Raw genomic sequence first — 18,714 nt, 5'->3', positions numbered from 1 at the left:
CCAGGCCACAGCAGAGAGCTGGATCAGGAGTGGAGCAGCCAGGATTTGAACCTGTGCCCATATGGGATGCAGGCTGCGGCTTTACCTGCTGCACCACAGTGCCAGCCCCGAGTGTTTTGTTCTTGATTCTCAAATTATTTATCAGTGTGTATTTTTCTGTAAGAGCTGGGAGATGCAACCTTGTCAACCTTAAATTAAAAAATGTTTCGAGGCTTGAGTTTTCCAAACTGTATGATCTCAAATTTCTTATCTCTCTCTCTTTTTTTTTTTTTTTTTTTTTGTGAGGTGACAGAGGATTCCCATCTGCTGATTGATCCCACAAATGGCTGCAGCAGCCAGGATGGGTCAGTACCAGATCCATGTCTTGGGACCTCAATCCAGGTCTCCGATATGGGTGGCAGGAACCATTACTGGCCCCACCAGGGCCTGTTAGCAGGAAGCCGGAGTCAGGAGCCTGAGGTTGGAATCAAGCCCAAGCACTTCAGTGTCTTAACTTCTAGGTATTTTTCCCTTTTTCTTGTTTGCAAACCGACTTTCTTTTGTTTTTCATTAGTTCAGGTTTTGTTCTACTTTACCAAATGCAGTGAATACTTAGACTACTGTCACCATTTCCCAGCCTCTTTTTCTAAAGCTTAAGATCTGTGAATTAAGCATTATTCAATTTAGTCATAATTAGGTCACATAGACAACTATCATTAGATACCAGAGGTCTTCATAAAGTTCACAGAGCGTGGGGCTGGCTTTGCTGTAGCAGGTAAAGCTGCTGCCTGTGATGCCAGCATCCCATATGGGTGCCGTCTAGAGTCCAAGCTGCTTCACTATTTTTTTTTTAAAGATTTATTTATTTATTTGAAAGATAGAGTTAAAAAGAGGAAGAGAGAGAGAGAAAGAGAGAGGTCTTCCATTTGCGGGTTCATTCACCAGATGGCCACAACAGCTGGAGCTGGTGGATCTGAAGCCAGGAGCTTCTTCTGGGTCTCCCACGTGGGTGCAAGGGCCCAGGCACTTGGGCCATCTTCCACTGATTCCCCAGGCTGTAGCAGAGAGCTGGATTGGAGGTGGAACAGCCGGGATTTGAACCGGCATCCATAAAGGATGCTGGCACTGCAGGCGATGGCTTTACCCGCTATGCCACAGCGTTGGCCCCTGCTTCACTTCTGATCCAGTTCCTGCTAATCTACCTGGGAAAACAGTGGAAGGTGGCTCAAGTCCTTGGGCTCCTGCACCCATGTGGGAGACCTGGAAGAAGGCCATAGTCAAAGTGGAAGTTCTCTCTCTCTTCAGAGAAAGGTACCTCCTTCTTTGATGGTCCATTCTTTCTGCTGGGATCTCACTCACAGAGATCTTTCATTTAGGTCAATTTTTTTTTTCCCCACAATGTCTTGGCTTTCCATGCCTGAAATACTCTCATGGGCGCGTTTTTTTTTTTTTTTTTTTTGACAGGCAGAGTGGAGAGAGAGAGAGAGAAAGGTCTTCCTTTTGCCATTGGTTCACCCTCCAATGGTCGCCCCGGCCAGAGCACTGCGGCCGGCACACCGTGCTGATCCGAAGGCAGGAGCCAGGTGCTTCTCCTGGTCTCCCATGGGGTGCAGGGCCCAAGCAATTGGGCCATCCTCCACTGCACTCCCAGGCCACAGCAGAGAACTGGCCTGGAAGAGAGGCAACCGGGACAGAATCCAGCGCCCCGACTGGGACTAGAACCCGGTGTGCCGGTGCCACTAGGTGGAGGATTAGCCTATTGAGCCGTGGCGCCGGCTCCTCTCATGGGCTTTTTAGCCGGATTCAAATGCCTTAAGGGCTGATTCTGAGGCAAGAGTGCTGTTTAGGATATCCGCCATACTATGAGTCTGCTGTGTATCCTGCTTCCCATGTTGGATCATTCTCTCCTTTTTAATTCTATCAGTTATTATTAGCAGACACTAGTCTTATTTTGTGATCTTTTTGACACTTAATCATATCATTATGATCAATTATGAACTTAAACTGATCACTTGGACTAGTAAGATGGCATTTGTACAAACCACTTTAAAGGGATTTGGAATCCCATGGCACGTTTCTAGCTCTACCATTAGGGGTCATTTGTGTAATTTGAAGAATAAATTCTTTTAAATATATATTTATGTTTTAATTTTATGTGTTAAAAGGCAGAGTGGGGGGAGTTTCGATCTGGTAGTTCACTGTCAAAATGCATGCAGCAGCCAGGGCTTGGCCAAGCTAAAGCCAGGAGCCTTGAACTCACGCTGGGTGTCCCAGGAGTATAGCAGGGACTCGGGATCCACTTTAGCAGGAAGCCGGCTCAGAGGCAGAACTGGGGACTCGAACTCGGTTCTCTGGTATGGGTGAGGGCGCACCCCAAGAGGCATTTTAACCGCTGCACCAGACACCCGCACCTAAACATCTACGTGTGTGTGTGTGTGAGAGAGAGACATCACAGAGAGCTCCCATCTGCTCACTCACCCCGCAGACGGGGCTGAATCCGGGAAGGAGCGCAGGCCAGTTCTCCCACGTGGGTGCCAGAGCCCGATGACCGGAGGCGTCCCCGACACGTTCTCGTCCTCCCCCATCTATGCCTGCCCAGACACGTTCTCGTCCTCCCCCATCCATGCCTGCCCCGACACGTTCTCGTCCTCCCCCATCCATGCCTGCCCCGACATGTTCTCGTCCTCACCCATCCATGCCTGCCCCGACATGTTCTCGTCCTCACCCATCCATGCCTGCCCCGACACGTTCTCGTCCTCACCCATCCATGCCTGCCCCGACACGTTCTCGTCCTCACCCATCCATGCCTGCCCCGACACGTTCTCGTCCTCCCCCATGCCTGCCCCGACACGTTCTCAGCTCTGCTCCCATTCTGTGCCTGGCTCTGTCCTCACGGGTCTCTCACAGGGTAGAAAATTCAGTTTTATGAAGTCCATTTTAGCATCTTCTCTCTTTTGCGAAATAAATTTTGGAATTAGGTTCATGACTACCCAGGACCACATAGATTCTGCGTTTTCTAGAATTGTGTATTTCGCCTTTGGAATCTCCGCGTGTGGACTCGGGTTAGTTTCTGCGTCCCCCGCACAGCGATGTCCTCTGGTCCCTGCATTCTGGATGCCCCGTGTGTCAGTTTTAGGAAGAGACGCGGGTGGTGCCCCGGGTCGGGCTGGGTCTCCAGCTTCGCGGCCCGGCCCGGGGAGTTCTGAGGACACGCGAGGGCCGTGCCAAGCGGCCACGCCGCCTCAGGCGTCAGCGAGGGAGGTGCGGGCAGCACCCCGAGCCCAAGGCCGCGTCCTGGTCCCTGTCGCCGGCCGGACGTGGCACCCCTGCGACGCGGCAGAGGGCCGCCGTGGGGGGCCGCCCCCGATCTGGCGAGGCGGGTCCCAAGGAGCCCCTCACAAACCCTCCGTGGTGGCCGCGTTTCCGAGCCGGGCCGTGCGTTCCTTCTGGTCCGCGCACCGTGTCCGCTCCAGCCTGCGCCGCGGACAGCCCCGCGTCCCGACTCCACGCCGGCGGGAAGAGGGGTGTGGGCGGCGGCGCGTCGGAGCGTGCGCCCCCGACCCCGGCAACTGTCCACGCAGCCGCGGGGACAGCTCAGGGCTGGAGCCGGGGTGGGCCGAGCGGCGCCTGTGCCACGGGATGAGGGAGCCTGGCGGGGTTGGGTGGCGTCCCCTGGGGGTGGGCCGGGGGACCTGCGGGGCGCGGGGCCCTAATCGCCGCTGCGTGGCTTTGGCCGGCGCGTTAGGCTGCCCACGAGGCCTTCTGGGAGATGGAGTCCTCTAAGGGAGGCCTTCCGCATGGACCTCTGGGAAATGGAGTTCTCTAAGCCAGGACTTCCGCATGGCCCTCTGGGAAACGGAGTCCCTAGGTCAGGACTTCCGCATGGCCTTCTGGGAAATGGAGTCCCCCAAGGCGGGATCCGCCTTCAGGGCTCTCTGGGAGATGGAATGTTCTAAGGCAGGGCGGCCGCGGGGCCCTCTGGGAAATGCAGTCCTCCAAAGTGGGACTTCCGCATGGCCCTCTGGGAAATGGAGTCCCCCAAGGCGGGACCCGCCTTCGGGGCTCTCTGGGAGACTGAATGTTCTAAGGCAGGGCGGCCGCGGGGCCCTCTGGAAGATGGAGTCCCCTGGGTCAGGACTTCCGGGGGCCCTGTGGGAGATGGATTGTTCTAAGGCAGGGCGCCCGCGGGGCCCTCTGGGAAATAGAGTCCTCTAAGGTAGGCTTCCGCGTGGCCCTCTGGGAGATGGAGTCCCCTGGGTCAGGACTTCCGGGGGCCCTCTGGGAGATGGACTGTTCTAAGGCAGGGCGCCCGCGGGGCCCTCTGGGAAATAGAGTCCTCTAAGGTAGGCTTCCGCGTGGCCCTCTGGGAGATGGAGTCCCCTGGGTCAGGACTTCCGGGGGCCCTCTGGGAGATGGACTGTTCTAAGGCAGGGCGCCCGCGGAGCCCTCTGGGAAATGGAGTCCTCCAAGGTGGGACACCCACGGGGCCCTCTGGGAAATGGAGTCCCCCAAGGCGGGACCCGCCTTCGGGGCTCTCTGGGAGACTGAATGTTCTAAGGCAGGGCGGCCGCGGGGCCCTCTGGGAGATGGAGTCCCCTGGGTCAGGACTTCCGGGGGCCCTCTGGGAGATGGACTGTTCTAAGGCAGGGCGCCCGCGGAGCCCTCTGGGAAATGGAGTCCTCTAAGTTAGGCTTCCGCGTGGCCCTCTGGGAGATGGAGTCCCCTGGGTCCTCTGGCAGAATGATCCCTGAGTGTCTGAGTCCAGGTGGAACCCACGTTCTCCTCCCAGACTCCGCTGCCCTGAGCTGGGGTGTCTTCTGCCCAGGAGGGGCTTCCCACGCTCCTGCTCTCCTGTCCCACGTGCTCAGGCCTTGATCTCTGCACTCTGTCCTAGATCCTTGTCCCGCTTCCCGTGAACCCTGGCTCTTGCCCTGGGAACTTACAGGAATTTCTAGAGCCGGCAGCTGGTCCCTGGTGGGAGGTGAACTTCATGGTGCGCCCTGCAGATGGCGCTGTGGGCGCACCCCTGGCCACCCTAGGTGCTTGCGGCTCTGCGGGTGGGTTCTCTTTGGACTGAAGATGATTTTAGGGTCTTGGAGGGGTGGGGTTGGAATTGTGGGGAGGGGCCGCATTTCCTGCTGGAATCCGCACTGTTTGGTTAGGCTCAGAGCCAGTCCAGCTGAAGCAGCCACTGGTCCCACAAACATCCTAATTAATTCCTATTTTAATTTGCCAACAAGGAAAGAAAGAAAAGCCCGTGACAGAAAAGTAAGACTGCGAGGAGACTTCAAATGAGAGGAAACAGCAGCCACCCTGCACCCCCGCTCCAGGCTTGTAAACTTACCTCGGAGCACCTGGTGCGATAGAGGCTGAAATTTTTTTTAAATTGATTTATTTATTTGAAAGTCAGAGCTTCATAGAGAGAGCAAAGCCCTTCATTTGCTGGTTCATGCCTCAAATGGCTGCAATGGCCGGAACTGGGCTGATCCGAAGCCAGGAGCCAGGGGCTTCCTCTGTGTACCCCACATGTGTGCAGGGGCCCGAGTACCTGGGCCATCTTCTGCTTTCCCAGGCCATTAGGGAGCTGGGTCGGAAGTGCAGCAGCCTGCACTCAAGCCGGCGCCCACATGGGATGCCAGTATCACAGGCTGGGGCTCTGCCAGCTACACCACAGCACCGCTGGGCCGAGCGTCCCGTGCTCCTCAGCCCTCCGCCCTCAGCCCGTGTTGGAGACGCTGCTGTCACTTCTGTGCTCCTCAGCCCTCCGCCCTCAGCCCGTGTTGGAGACGCTGCTGTCATATACTCCGTCCCTGTCGCTGGTGCCCCACGGCTCTCTATTGCTCAGCGAACCCCGTGGTGTGGATAACTGCAGTTTGCTTGTCCAGTCCCCGGGGGTGGGCGTGTGGTTCTCACTCGGGGCGATTGTGGGTAAGGCTGGCCCTGTGCACGTGTCGTCTGCACACCTAGGAGTCAGTCCCAGGCTGGGCAGGGGTTGACCCGTGTAGCGACCACCAGTGCTGTCTAGAGCGACCGCCTGGCTGTGGCCTCTGCTCGCCCTCACGCCCCAGGCCTGTTCCTCCATCAGTGTTTCCATTCCTTCTCGTGCTCCCTGGCTGCGTCTCCATGAGCCTGCCCTGCTGCCCTCTCTGACCTAGTGCGTGACACTGCTGCATGTCTAGCGTGGCCCTTCCTAACACCCTCACCTGTGGGGCTCACAGAGGAGAACCTGTCAGTGTCTGTGTCAGGTGCCTACATCTCCCGCTGTGTGGTAGAGAGCTTGACTGGGTGGTTCTTGTCACCTGGTGTCCCACACGGTGGCCTCTGCCGGACACACCCTACACCTGTGGGGCTCATGGAGGAGAATCTCCCAGTGTCTGTGTCAGGTGCCTACAGCATCTCCCACTGTGTGGTAGAGAGCATGACTGGGTGGTTCTTGTCACCTGTGTCCCACACGGTGGCCTCTGCCAGGTGCTCCTTGGGCCGAGCCAGTTTCCCCGGGAGGGGAGGTGTGTGTTTTGTTCATGTGTAGCTCAGTGAGTTACAGGGCTTTATCCAGAATAGAGACGGCAGCCCCAGCATTCCCTGAGGGTCTCCCGAGAGGCACAGAGGGCTTGCTGGCCCCTTGCACGTTTCAATGATTTGGCCAAGTTTCCCGGTCCTGGAGGAAGCAGTGTGAGAACTGCACATGCGGTCAGAGCAGGATGGCCCGTGCCCTCGGGTGGTGTGGTCAGAGCAGGATGGCCCGTGCCCTCAGGCGGTGTGGTCAGAGCAGGGTGTCCTGTCCCCTTGGGCAGGGATAGGCCGGGGAGCTGAGCCCCTGTCAACTTGCATGCAATGGAACTTTCTGAAGGGGGGGATTTTCCATTGCTGCTGTTTTCCTGCCCACTCCGCTCCGGCCAAATTCCCCCACCCAGTTAACTCTGGGAAGGAGGCGTGGGTGGTGTATGTTTGTTAAACATGTGTTTATTTGAGTGGCACAGGGACAGACACAGAGAGCGTCCGTTTGCCCGTTGACTCCTCAGGGAAGCACTGTGCACTTGTCACCCATGCATTGGAGGGACCACTGACAGCTTCAAGGATTTGGCTGTTACGTGTAGAACTGCCAGGACTAGAACCGGTGCCCGTATGGGATGCCGGTGCTTCAGGCCAGGGCTTTAACCCACTGTGCCACAGTGCTGGCCCCTCTAACTTCTTAGGACATGAGTGTTGGATCATCTATTGAGACCATGTTTAGCTTTGGAGAGCTGCCAGGCTGCTTTCCAGAGCGGTGAGCTAGTGCGAGCCCCTGTTCCACACCCTTCACGGCAGCTGATGCATCAGGGCGCAGGGCTACATTGTCGTGTGACTTTTCTTCCTCATGGAAGGTGACGTTGAGCCTTAGTTTGCAAGCTTGTTTGACACCTGCATGTCCTCTGTGGTGAGGTGTCTGTTAGGTCTTCCTCATTTGTAATTTGGTAGTTTGCTTTCTCGTTGATTTTTACATCTTCTTATTGTGTTTTGGACACTATTTTTCAAGGTATGCCTGTTTTAGTGATGTCTCCCAGTCTGTGGCTTGTCCTCTTGTTTGCTTTATAGTATTTTTCAAAATGGAAGTTTTAGGGGCCAGCGTTGTGGCGCAGTAGGTTAATCCTCCGCCTGTGGTGTTGGCACCCACGTGGGTGGCAGTTCGAGTCCCAGCTGCTCCTCTTCCCATCCAGCTCTCTGCTGTGGCCTGGGAAAGCAGTAGAAGATGGCCCAAGTCCTTGGGCCCCTGCACCCGCATGGGAGACCTGGAGGAAGCTCCTGGCTCCTGGCTTTGGATTGGTGCAGCTCCGGCCATTGCGGCCAATTGGGGAGTGAACCAGCGGATGGAAGACCTTTCTCTCTGTCTCTCCCTCTCACTGTCTGTAACTCTACCTCTCAACTAACTAAATAAAAAATATTAAAAAAAAAAGAAAAGAAAATACAGTTAAGCAGGGCTGGCATTGTGGTGCAGTGGTTTACTACATGGCTGCCACAAAACACCAAACACCAGAGTAAGGGAAAGGATTGATTGGTGGGGAAACCTGACAGACTGGAGGGAAGAGGTGAAGAGGGAAAAAGAGAGAGAAGGAAAGCGCAAGAGAGAAAGATCAAGAGAGAGAGAGAGAGCAAGAGAGCCGTGTATTCAGGAACAGGTCCTGTTAAACCTTTAAAAAATACAAGTTTTAAAAGATTTATTTATTTGAAAGGCAGACACACATAGCTGGGCAGAGAGAGAGCTTTTCCATCTGCTGATTCACTCCCCAAATGCCTGCAACAGTTGGGACTGGGCCAGGCTGAAGGCAGGAACCAGAAACTCCACCCAGGTCTCCCACTTGGGTGACAGGGACCCAAGCACTTGGGCACCTTCTGCCTCTCAGGTGCCTTAGCAGGAATCTGGATTGGAAGCGTCGAGTAGCTGTGACCTGAACCAGGCACTTGGACATGAAATTCTGACATCCCACGTGGTGAATTAACCCATGGAGCCACAACATCCACCCCCACAGAGCAGAGTTTAGTTCTAACAAAGTCTGCATTGTCAGTTATTTTCTCCCATGGGTTGGTTTTTAGGCTTGCACTTAGAAACTTATCATGAAATACATGTACATATTCATTTTATTCTAGGATTTTTATGGTCACATTTTAAATATAAGCACATGGTTCACTTTGAGTGAATTGTTGAATGTTCTAAGGTGTGTTTCTGTTTTTCCCACATGGTTTCCAGCTGTCCCTTCACCAGCTGTGGCGTAGACATTCCTTTTCTGTTGAGTTGCCTTGTCCTGTTGACAGTTGGCTGCTTTTGCCCTGGTCTGTCTGGGGCCCTGCATTCACCTCTACTTATCCATCTGTCCGATGCTGCAGTTGATTTCTCAACAGTGTTGCAGTGGATTCGTTTCTGAGATGAGGAGCGTGGTGGGGGCAAGAGGCGCAGAGTCACCACACAGACCCTGGAAGTCGGTGAAAGCAGGCCAGAGGTGAGCAGCCCGCAGACTCATTTATTTCAGTTAGTACAACAGCTTATATAGCCAAGACCAGCCAATCTGGTCAAGGGGCGGTCTAGGGGGCGGTCTATGCCCCAACCAATCACAGCCTGTTGCCAGGCAGTTTCCAAAGCCATCCAGTCACAGCCTGTTGCCAGGCAGGCTCTGTTGCCAGGTGGGTTTCAAAGCCATTCCTGAGTAACTGACGCTCGCTTGCCAACGGCCATCTTGGCATGGCCTCCTCATTCCACCACAGTCCACTCCATCACTAGCGTCTCATTCACGCCATCACCATGGCTCCATGTTAACCGTTGGGATCCAGGGATCCAGATGTGCTAGTTTTTAACAGCTGGACTTCTTCAAGCAGGTATCATCTGTTCTGGAATTTGATGCAGTTTCCTGGGAATCTGTGGTTTCATTTAGTTTCTGTGTCAAAGTTGAAAGAATTTTCAGGGCCGGCATTGTGATGTAGCAGGTAAAGCTGCCACCTGCTACACTGGCATCTCCTATGGGCACCAGTGTGAGGCCCAGCTGCTCCACTCCCTGCTAATGCACCTGGGAAAGCAGTGGAAGATGGCTCAAGTGCTTGGGCTCTTGCACCCATCTGGGAGACCTGGAAGAAGCCCCTGGCTCCTGGATTTGGCCTGGCCCAGCTTTGGCCGTTGAAGCCATTTTGGGGAGTCAACCCACAGATGGAAGATCTCTCTGTAACTCTGCCTTTCAAATAAATAATAAATAAATCTTTTAAAAAATTAAAAAGGAATTTTCTTCTTAACAACATTGAGTTGAATAATGAATATTTGCCTTGATCTGTATTTCATTTGGTTTCTTTGAACAGCGTGTCAAGGTTTTCTGAATACATGTTTATGCTTTTTAAAGATTTTTTTGCTTTACGGACATCCATTTTATGCAGTGGAATTGTTGAAGGTATTACTTTTTAAAATTTTCATATTGCAGTTTTCAAATTTCAATTTTTCTTATACATCATTACTGATGTAGACCAAAGCAAATGACTTTTATGTATGACCTTGAACTTTGACTCCTTATCTCCATCCATTCCTGTCATGGCCAGGGCGGTGGGCTCTGTCTCCAGCTGAATCTCCCTCCAGTCAGGGCTTGGAATGGCCAGAGCCGTGAATTGCGGGATCAGGGGGACTGCCGCCAGGGGGCGCCCAGGCGCTGCGGAGAGCGTGCGGAGTTCCTGTGCCGCGCCCCGTGGCAGCCAGGGGGCGCCCGTTCGGTACTGGCGCAGGCGTTTCCTCCTCCAGTGTGGGTCCAGTTTGCCCGCATCACACTTTGACTATCATTGCTTTGTGTTAAGATTCGAAAGCGAGAAGTGTGAATCTCCTTAGTGTGTTTCTGCAGGGTGCTTTGACCCTGGAAGTTCCCTGTGGATGTTAGGGTGATTTTCCCCCTGTGTGGCCCCGATCTTAGAGGTAGTGAAAGGATCGCGTTGAACCTGCAGCTTGCTTTGCTTTGTGGGTCCACAATCAGTTTTAAGTGTTCTGTTGGGTGAGGTTGATGTGTCTTCACATTTATTTATTTAAAAATTTTTTTTCTATTTATTTATTTGACAGGTAGAGACAGAGAGAAAGGTCTTCCTTCCGTTGGTTCACTCCCCAAATGGCTGCTAGAAGCTGGCGCTGTGCCAATCTGAAGCCAGGAGCCAGGTGCTTCCTCCTGGTCTCCCATGGGGTGCAGGGGCCCAAGCACTTGGGCCATCCTCCACTGCCTTCCCAGGCCACAGCAGAGAGCTGGACTGGAAGAGGAGCAACCGGGACTAGTACCTGGCGCCCATGTGGGATTTATTTTGGTTTTCTTTAATATCATTCGGTAATAACTTATAATCTTCAGGGAGTGAGTCTTGCCCCAACACCAGATTTATTCTCCATCATGTTATTGGGGTTGACATCGTTTAAGATTCAGTTTTAAAATTTACTCTCCTGATTGCTCATTCCTGGTGTGGGGTGGGTCTTTGTGTGTTGGGGCTGTGGTGTTCACTTCCCTGGGCGGGTTTACCAGCTCTGATGCTGTGTTATGTACTCCTTAGTGTGATCTTTCTTCCTGTTGCCTCATTGCTCTGCAGAGAACGTGCAGTGTGGTGTTGAACACACAGGGGACGTGGGTGTCCCGTCCCTGCCCTGCCCCTCAGCTCAGGCCTACAGCTTTCAGGGAGCATCACCGAGTGTGATGTTTGCTCTGTGGTTTGCCCAAACACTCTGTCCTGTTGAAATTCTCTCCAGAATTCATTCTCTTTTTAAAAGATTTATGCCTTGGATTGAAAGAGAGGGTGGGAAGGAGAGAGAGAGAGAGAGAGAGAGAGAGAGAGAGAGAGAGAGAGAGAGGTTTTTGCCTACCCTGAACCATTCCCCCAAATGGCCACAAAAGCCAGGATGCTGCCAGGTTGAAGCCCGGAGTCTGGAACTCCATCTGGGTCTCCCACTGTAAGTGGTGGGAACCCAAATACGTGAGCCCTCACCCACTGCCTCCCAGGAACATTATCAGGAAGCTGGGTCACACGTGTGGAAAGGTTGGGAATCAAAGCAGCACCCCCACATGGGTGCGGGCATGGCAAGCCTCAGCTGCACCTGCAGCACCCAATGCCAGGCCTGGAAGTTCCCTTCTTTATCTGATCAGTGGGCACTTTTAAGCATCACTACGTGGTTGTGGATTTATTGAAGCTGTTTCTGCATCTGGTGGGATGATCAGGTGGAGCTTTTCATTATTCTGTGAATGTGATGTTTCACATGGATGAGTGTTCTGTTCAACCTTGATTTTCTGAAAGATATCTTAATCTAGCATGTGATGCTTTAATGTGCTATTGCTTTAAGTTTGTTGTGGAAGGTTTTTGGGTGTGCATTTATAACAGTTTTCTGTCATGTGATGTCAGGTGATTGAGGTTGTAATGTGGGGGATGGGCTTGATTTTGTGTTGAAGTTATCACACAAGCAATAGGGATTTGAGTTTCACAATGTCATGGTGAACAGATTGGGTTTTTTACAAATTTATTTATTTGCTCCAAGAGGCAGAGTTACAGGCAGAGAGAGAGGTCTCCTATCCACTGGTTCACTCCCCAAATGGCTGCAATGGCTGGAGCTGGCTGATCGGGAGACAGGAGCCAGGAGCTTCTTTCAAGGTCTCCTACGTGGGTGCAGGGGCCCAAGGACTTGAACCATCTTCTGCTCTTTTCTCAGGCCCATTAGCAGGGAGCTGTTTTGGAAGGGTAGGAGCTGGGTCTCAAACCAGTGCCCATATGGAATGCTGGCACTGCAGGCGGATGCTTAACCTACTACGCCACAGTGCCAGCACTCAGATTGATTTTAAGAGCTAGAAAGTAGCATCAAGGAAAAAATAGAATTGGAGGTTATGTGTGAGGTCAAGATTAAGATTAGGGTTAGAGGTGGAGTGTCATGGTTTAGGGTGAAGGTTAGGATTAGGATATACAGTTTGGGGTTTAGGGTTTTAGAAGCAGGGTTTAGGGTTTGTGTTAGGATGAGAGGTGGGGTTCAAGATTAGGGCTGGGATTAGGATTAGGGGTTAGAGGTTGGAGGTTAAGATTAGGGTTATGGTTTACTGTTAGGGTTTAGGATTCAGGTTAGGGGTTGGGGTTGGGTGGAGGGTCAGGATGTTAGAGTTGGGGTTAGAGTTAAGGTCCCCAGTTGGACATACAATGATGCCTGTGCCTTCCTCTGTTGGGAACAGCTAATGCGCATGTGCACGCTGCAATTAGGCGTGTTGCTGCAAAAGGGCAGGCTGCTGGTTGGCCACTCAGTGTGCATGTGCTGTCCCCAGTTGGAGTTGCAATGGCTCACATGGGGTCCTGTGTTGGGGATGGCCACTGCACCCTGCATGCTGCCATTATGCTGTCACTGCAGGCGTGGGTCACCTGAGAGACATCCAGTGTTCATGTCTGGTCCTCCAATTGGATTCACAGTGGCTCATGCAGGGTCCTGTGTTGGGGATGGCCACTGCACCCTGCATGCTGCCATTATGCTGGTCACTGCAGGCGTGGGTCACCTGAGAGACATCCAGTGTTCATGTCTGGTCCTCCAGTTGGATTTGCAATGGCTCACACAGTGTCCTGTGTTGGGGATGGCCACTGCATACCTGCATGCTGCCATTATGCTGGTCACTGCAGGCGTGGGTCACCTGAGAGACATCCAGTGCTCATGTCTGGTCCTCCAGTTGGATTTGCAATGGCCCACACAGAGTCTACGCATGGGGATAGGTGCTTTGAATGAGCTGACAGTCACTGGGTTTGCCCTGGTTGTATCTGCAGTGGCAAATGGGTGGTGACTGCGCATGCTCAGGCCTATCTGAGCCACCAAACTCGCATGGGAGGTCCCCTGTTGGATCTGCAGTGCCTTGGGCAGCCACTGCACATGCACGGGCAGTGTGTGAGCAACCAAATCCGCGTGCAGCATCCCCAGTGGGGTTTGCAGTGGCTTCAGCCGGTCACTGCTAACGTGTGGGCAGCCTGTGAGAAAACAGATGCACGTGCATGGTCACCAGTTGGGTTTGCAATGGCTTGGGCTGCCCACTGCGTGTGTGTGGCAGCTTTGAGTCCCTAGACACGCATGTGCTGTCCCCAGTTGGATTTGCAGGCCGTTGACGGCAACTGCTCATGCTTTGGCTGCCTGTGAGCCACACGCATGCGCAGTCCCCAGTTGGATTTCCAGTTATGTGTGGGCCTTGCTCTGGTGGGGCAAGCTACTGGGCATGTGCTGGCCACAATTAGGAATGTCAGTGCACATTCTTGGGCCACATATGAGCCACCAAAAGTGCATGCTCGGTCCCCAGCTGGATTTGCAATGGCTTGGTGTCAACTACACATGCGTGGGCTGCCTGAGAGTCACCAGATGCACATGTGCAATCTCCTGTTGGGTTTGCACGCACCTTGTAAGGTCTTCTGGTGGGGATGGCCCCTTACCATGTGCAGGTGCTGTTAGGCTGGTCACTGTGTATGCTTGGTTCCCAGGGGAGCCACCAACTGAGCATGCGTGTTTCCCAGTTGGATTTGCCAGGTGTCATGCAGGGGCCTGTGGTGAGGACGGCCACTGCACATGTGCAGGCTGCCATTAGGCTGATCGCTGTGCATGCTGGGTCACCTGTGAGCAGCCACATGGGCATGCATAGTCCCCAGTTGGATTCACAGTGGCTCGTGGGTAGTCTGCAGGTGGGATCTCCACTTTGAATGTGCTGGCTCTCATTTGTCTGCCCGCAGGTGGATTTGCAATGGATTGGGCTGGCCACTGCACATGGGTGGGCCACCTGTGAGCCACCAAATGTGCATGTGCAGTCCCTATTGGATTTACAATGATGCATGCACCTTCCTCTCATGGGTGTGGCCACTGCGCATGTAGGCTGCAGTTAGGAGTGTCACTGTGGGTGCTGCTGCCGACCGTTAGTGCATGTGCAGTCCCCAGTTGGATTTGCAAAGGCATAGGCAGAGGCTCCTGGTGGGGACAGCCACTTGACTTGCACAGGCCACCATTACTCTGGTCACTCTGCATGCTGTGGTTCCCAGTGAGCCACTGCACTTGCGTGCCTGGTCCTCAGTTGAATTTGCAATGTCTTGGGCTGCCAATTGCACGTGTGTGGGTCTCTGAGCCCCCCAAACATGCATTTGTAGTTCTCAGTTGTGTTTGCATTGAATCGATCAGGCACTTCACATGCATGGGCAGTCTGTGAGCCACACAACGCACATGTGCTGTCCCCAGTTGAATTTGCAATGGCATGGAGGGCGACTGTGTGACTGCATGTGGATGAGCTCCCTATTAGCCACCGAATGTGCATGTTCAGTCCCCTGTGGTGTTTGCAAAGGTGCATGCAGAGGCTTCTGAGGGGACAAGCACTTGACTCACACAGGCCTCCATTACTCCAGTGGCTGCATGCTGTGGTCCCAAGTGAGCAACCACATGCATGCCTGGCCTCCAGCTGGACTTGCGATGGTTGGGCCTGTGGGTTAGCAAATGTGCATGCATGGGCCCAGTTCAATTTGCAATGCGTGAGTGGTGACTACACATGCACAGGCAGCCTGTGAGTCACCAAACGCACATGTGCTGTTCCCAGTTGGTGTCCAATGGCTTGGGTGGTGACTGTGATGCTTGGGCCACATTGGAGCCACCAAACCCACAGTCATGGTCCCCTGTTGTATTAGCAGTGGTGTGGGCCAGCCACTGCCCATGCTTGGAATGTCTGTTATCCACCAAACACAGAAGTGCGGTTCCCAGTTGGATATGGAATGGCTTGGGCAGAGACTGCTCATTCTTGGGCTGCCTTCGAGCCAACAAACACATAGGCACCATTGCCATCCCTGGTTTGGACCTGCCATTCATGTGGCAACCTTTGAAACCCCAAATGTGCATATGCTGTCCCTAGTTGGAAGTGCATTGGCTTGGGCAGCATCTGAGCATGTTTGGTCCTTCTACAGCCCACCAAATATGCATGTTCAGTCACCAGTTGGGTTTGAATGGTTTTGGCTGGTCCTCCTTTCTTTCCAAATATCTCCATGGGCATGGTGAACCGAACACACACACGTGCAATGTTTATGTTTTCCCCTGAAAGAAAAAAAAAAAACAGCCAAGCCATTGTGATCATCTGGGAAGTGAACCAGCAGATGGGAGATTTCTCTCTCTGTGTGTCTCTCTTCCTCTCTCTCTCTAGCTCTGACTTGCAAATAAAAATAAATCTTAAAACACAGAAAAAGCAATGGTTGGCTGAACTGTCCATCCATTCTCATTTGTGGGAGCCCTGTGGCCCCCAATGTGATCCAGTGAATTTCACTGATGCTCTTACTGGCCTCCATACCGATGGTTGTCTGATTGCTGTGGTGGTTAATGCTGTGTTGAGTGGGTGTTTATCTTATTAGTGATCGTCTCTAAAAACTCTGCCCCTCCTTGACTTTTCAGGGATCTTGCAAAATCACTTATTATTTGTTCACCTTAATATTACAGCCAATATGATGCGCCATTGGGGAGTATAGAAAATGGCTTATCTTTAATGTTAGTAACTGCAAGAAAAAAAAAAAAACAAAAACAAAACTGAATGTAGAAAAGTGGGGAACAAAAAAGAAAAAGTGACTAAAACCAAAATACTGTGTTAACTTGGATTTGCTCAAGTACCAACTGACAGAATTTTGAAGAACAAGACACAGATGACACAAGCACATTGTAAAGGAGTGATCAAGCCAGCTCCAGGCATGTTCTCAGGGGGATTCTGTGCCTCGCACCAGACGAGACCTTGGCAGCCAAGACAGCTGTGGGCCCTGCTACAGCTCTCCTCACCACTCCAGCAGCACTGCCACGTTCCATGTCACATACCAGATCATTTCTGACAAACATGCAAAACGTAGTCTCAAAGTCGGATGGGAAAAGGGAGACATTTGTGAAGTTCTGTAAGTCTGATGAGCCATGTCAGAAATCAGTCACACTATCATTTTTACCTTTACCTTTAAGGGCGTTGGAATGTTGGTTGTTTGCCAAGTTCTGTCACTGAAGAATGCGTGACAGCACTGATCGCTCGGCTGTCTGCCTGTGACGGGGGAGCCCTCACAACACTTCAGCAACAGCGCAGCCTCGGTGTGGCCACAGCCCCTGCCCTGCAGTCTCCAGCTGCCCTCGTCTGCCTGTGACGGGGGAGCCCTCACAGCACTTCTGCAACAGTGCAGCCTCGGTGTGGCCACAGGCCCTGCCTGCAGTCTCCAGCTGCCCTTGTCCCATGCTGTGCAATGGATTTCTAATTTGTGCAACAACCGGCGGTTACTGGAGAAGAGTAGGTAAGCTGTTGCTTTCTGTAATCTTCATAGGAGCTTTAGAATCAATTTTAAATTCATTTTATCTTATTTTAAATTGACAGATAGCTGTATATATGTGGCATACAGTATAGTGGTACACGGCCTATAAACCTTGTCAGATGATTAAGTGAGGATAATTTTTTAAAGTATTCATTTATTTATTTGAAAGGCAGAGATACAGAGGGGCTGAGATGGGGGGAGAGAGAGAGAGAGGTCTTGCATCTGTTGGTTCACTCCCCAGATGGCTGCATCGGACAGAGCTGTGCTGATCTGGAGCCAGGAGCTTCCTCCAGGTCTCCTACATGGGGCCAGGGGCCCAAGGACTTGGGCCATCTTCTACTGCTTTCCCAGGCCACAGCAGGGAGCTGGATCAGAATGTAGCTTCCAGGACTCGAACCGGCACTCATATTGGATGCCGGCACTGCAGGTGGCAGCTGTAACTGCTAAGCCACAGTGCTGGCCACAAGTGGGCATAATTAACATATCCATCATCTTATCATTTCTTTGGAATGACAACACTGGCAGAAAACCCAGAGGTTCTTGTCCTATGCCTTTGCCAGCAGAAGCACACTCACCACAGTGTGAGCTGAGAGCAGCAATTTAAATTTAAATTGCACAATTCAGGAACAAGGTGGCTTTAATCAGAAATCGGGTTTCTGCAAGAGCCAGGAGTTAAAGGTTTTAACTTCCAGGGAAGTTTTATATGCTCCCTGAGTTTATGGGACGTCCCCAGGAGGGTTGCTCAGGTTCAGGGAGGAGCAGGTTTCTTTGCCATCTGTGTCGTCGTGTGTGCTGCATGTGTTTCAGGTTGGCTGCTGTTGGACGTTTATCATTATAATGGAGTTGGATTTCTGTGCCAGGAAGGAGATGGTGAGGGTCCTGGCCCTGCTTTTACAAGGGTGCAGCAAAGGCCAGCGCTGCGGCTCACTAGGCTAATCCTCGGCCTTGCGGCGCCGGCACACTGGGTTCTAGTCCTGGTCGGGGTGCCGGATTCTGTCCCGGTTGCCCCTCTTCCAGGCCAGCTCTCTGCTGTGGCCAGGGAGTGCAGTGGAGGATGGCCCAAGTGCTTGGGCCCTGCACCCTCATGGGAGACCAGGAGAAGCACCTGGCTCCTGCCTTCGGATCAGCGCGGTGTGTTGGCCGCAGCGCGCTGGTTGCGGTGGCCATTGGAGGGTGAACCAACGGCAAAGGAAGACCTTTCTCTCTGTCTCTCTCTCACTGCCACTCTGCCTGACCAAAAAAAAAAAAAAAAAAAACACCAAGGGCGCAGCAAACCTGATGCAGCTGAGTCAGAATTGCAGGCAGCTCCTTAATGAGAAGTGTGAGAAGTGTTAGCTGCTGAGCTTGGCTGCATCCAATCAGCTTCCCCCGCCCCTTTATTTGCAAGAACACCTGGGGATGGGTAGTGTCAGCAAGCTTTTTCGCCAAACTTACACTGTTTTCTTGAGCGGGAGGAATGGTTTCTGTGTTGGCTCTCGTTGCTTAGAACTTAAAGATTCAAAGGTGTACACGGCGTCACTGTCTGGCTGCTTCCTGCTGTCATCTGGGACATGAGGCCGGATTGGTTTTAACCAGGAAGTGAACGAATTTCCAGGGTTGGTGAGCCCGTTTCTGTGGAGGTGGAAGTTCTGGGAACAGGAAGGCCTGGCCTTCCTTGGCTACGAATGAAAATGGCTGGAGAATGACGAAGGCAGGGACCGCCACGCAGCTGAGAGCAAGCCACAGAGGGGTGAGTAAACTGAACCAGGAGAACTGGGGGCCTGGGGACATGGTGCAGCCCCACCGGGTTTCAGTCTTTGTTCTTAGCCACATGGACGTGCGATTCAGTGCCTGAAGAGTGCTTAATCACACTGGACAGGTTTGTCAAACTCGGGGGGCTATGGGGCCGCAGCCTCCTCTGGACTCTGCAAGGAGAGAAATGGGAGGCAGCCCTTCCTAGCCAGGGAATGTGTGCTTGAG

General features: G+C 52.8%; 1 protein-coding gene across 9 annotated transcripts in view; it reads left to right on the top strand.

Moving 5' to 3' along the window:
* Positions 1 to 18,714, top strand: part of LOC103347431 (translation initiation factor IF-2) — a 779,171-nt gene that overhangs the window by 4,540 nt on the left and 755,917 nt on the right. For 2 of the 9 annotated variants that reach the window (XR_011384492.1, XR_007916919.2), the window contains exons 3-5: positions 286 to 500; positions 8,842 to 8,954; positions 16,418 to 18,484. Coding sequence is in view for 2 of the 9 variants with exons in the window: in XM_070064245.1 (XP_069920346.1) it covers positions 2,524 to 3,762 (1,239 nt within the window). In the remaining 7 variants the exon portion in view is untranslated. The other 7 variants (XR_007916918.2, XR_011384491.1, XR_007916924.2 and 4 more) reach the window with 7 other exon arrangements.

Source organism: Oryctolagus cuniculus, chromosome 19 (assembly GCF_964237555.1).
Source record: "Oryctolagus cuniculus chromosome 19, mOryCun1.1, whole genome shotgun sequence".
Lineage (NCBI taxonomy): Eukaryota > Metazoa > Chordata > Mammalia > Lagomorpha > Leporidae > Oryctolagus > Oryctolagus cuniculus.
Note: the sequence above shows the minus strand (reverse complement) of the source record. Positions and strands in the feature narration are given on the sequence as shown.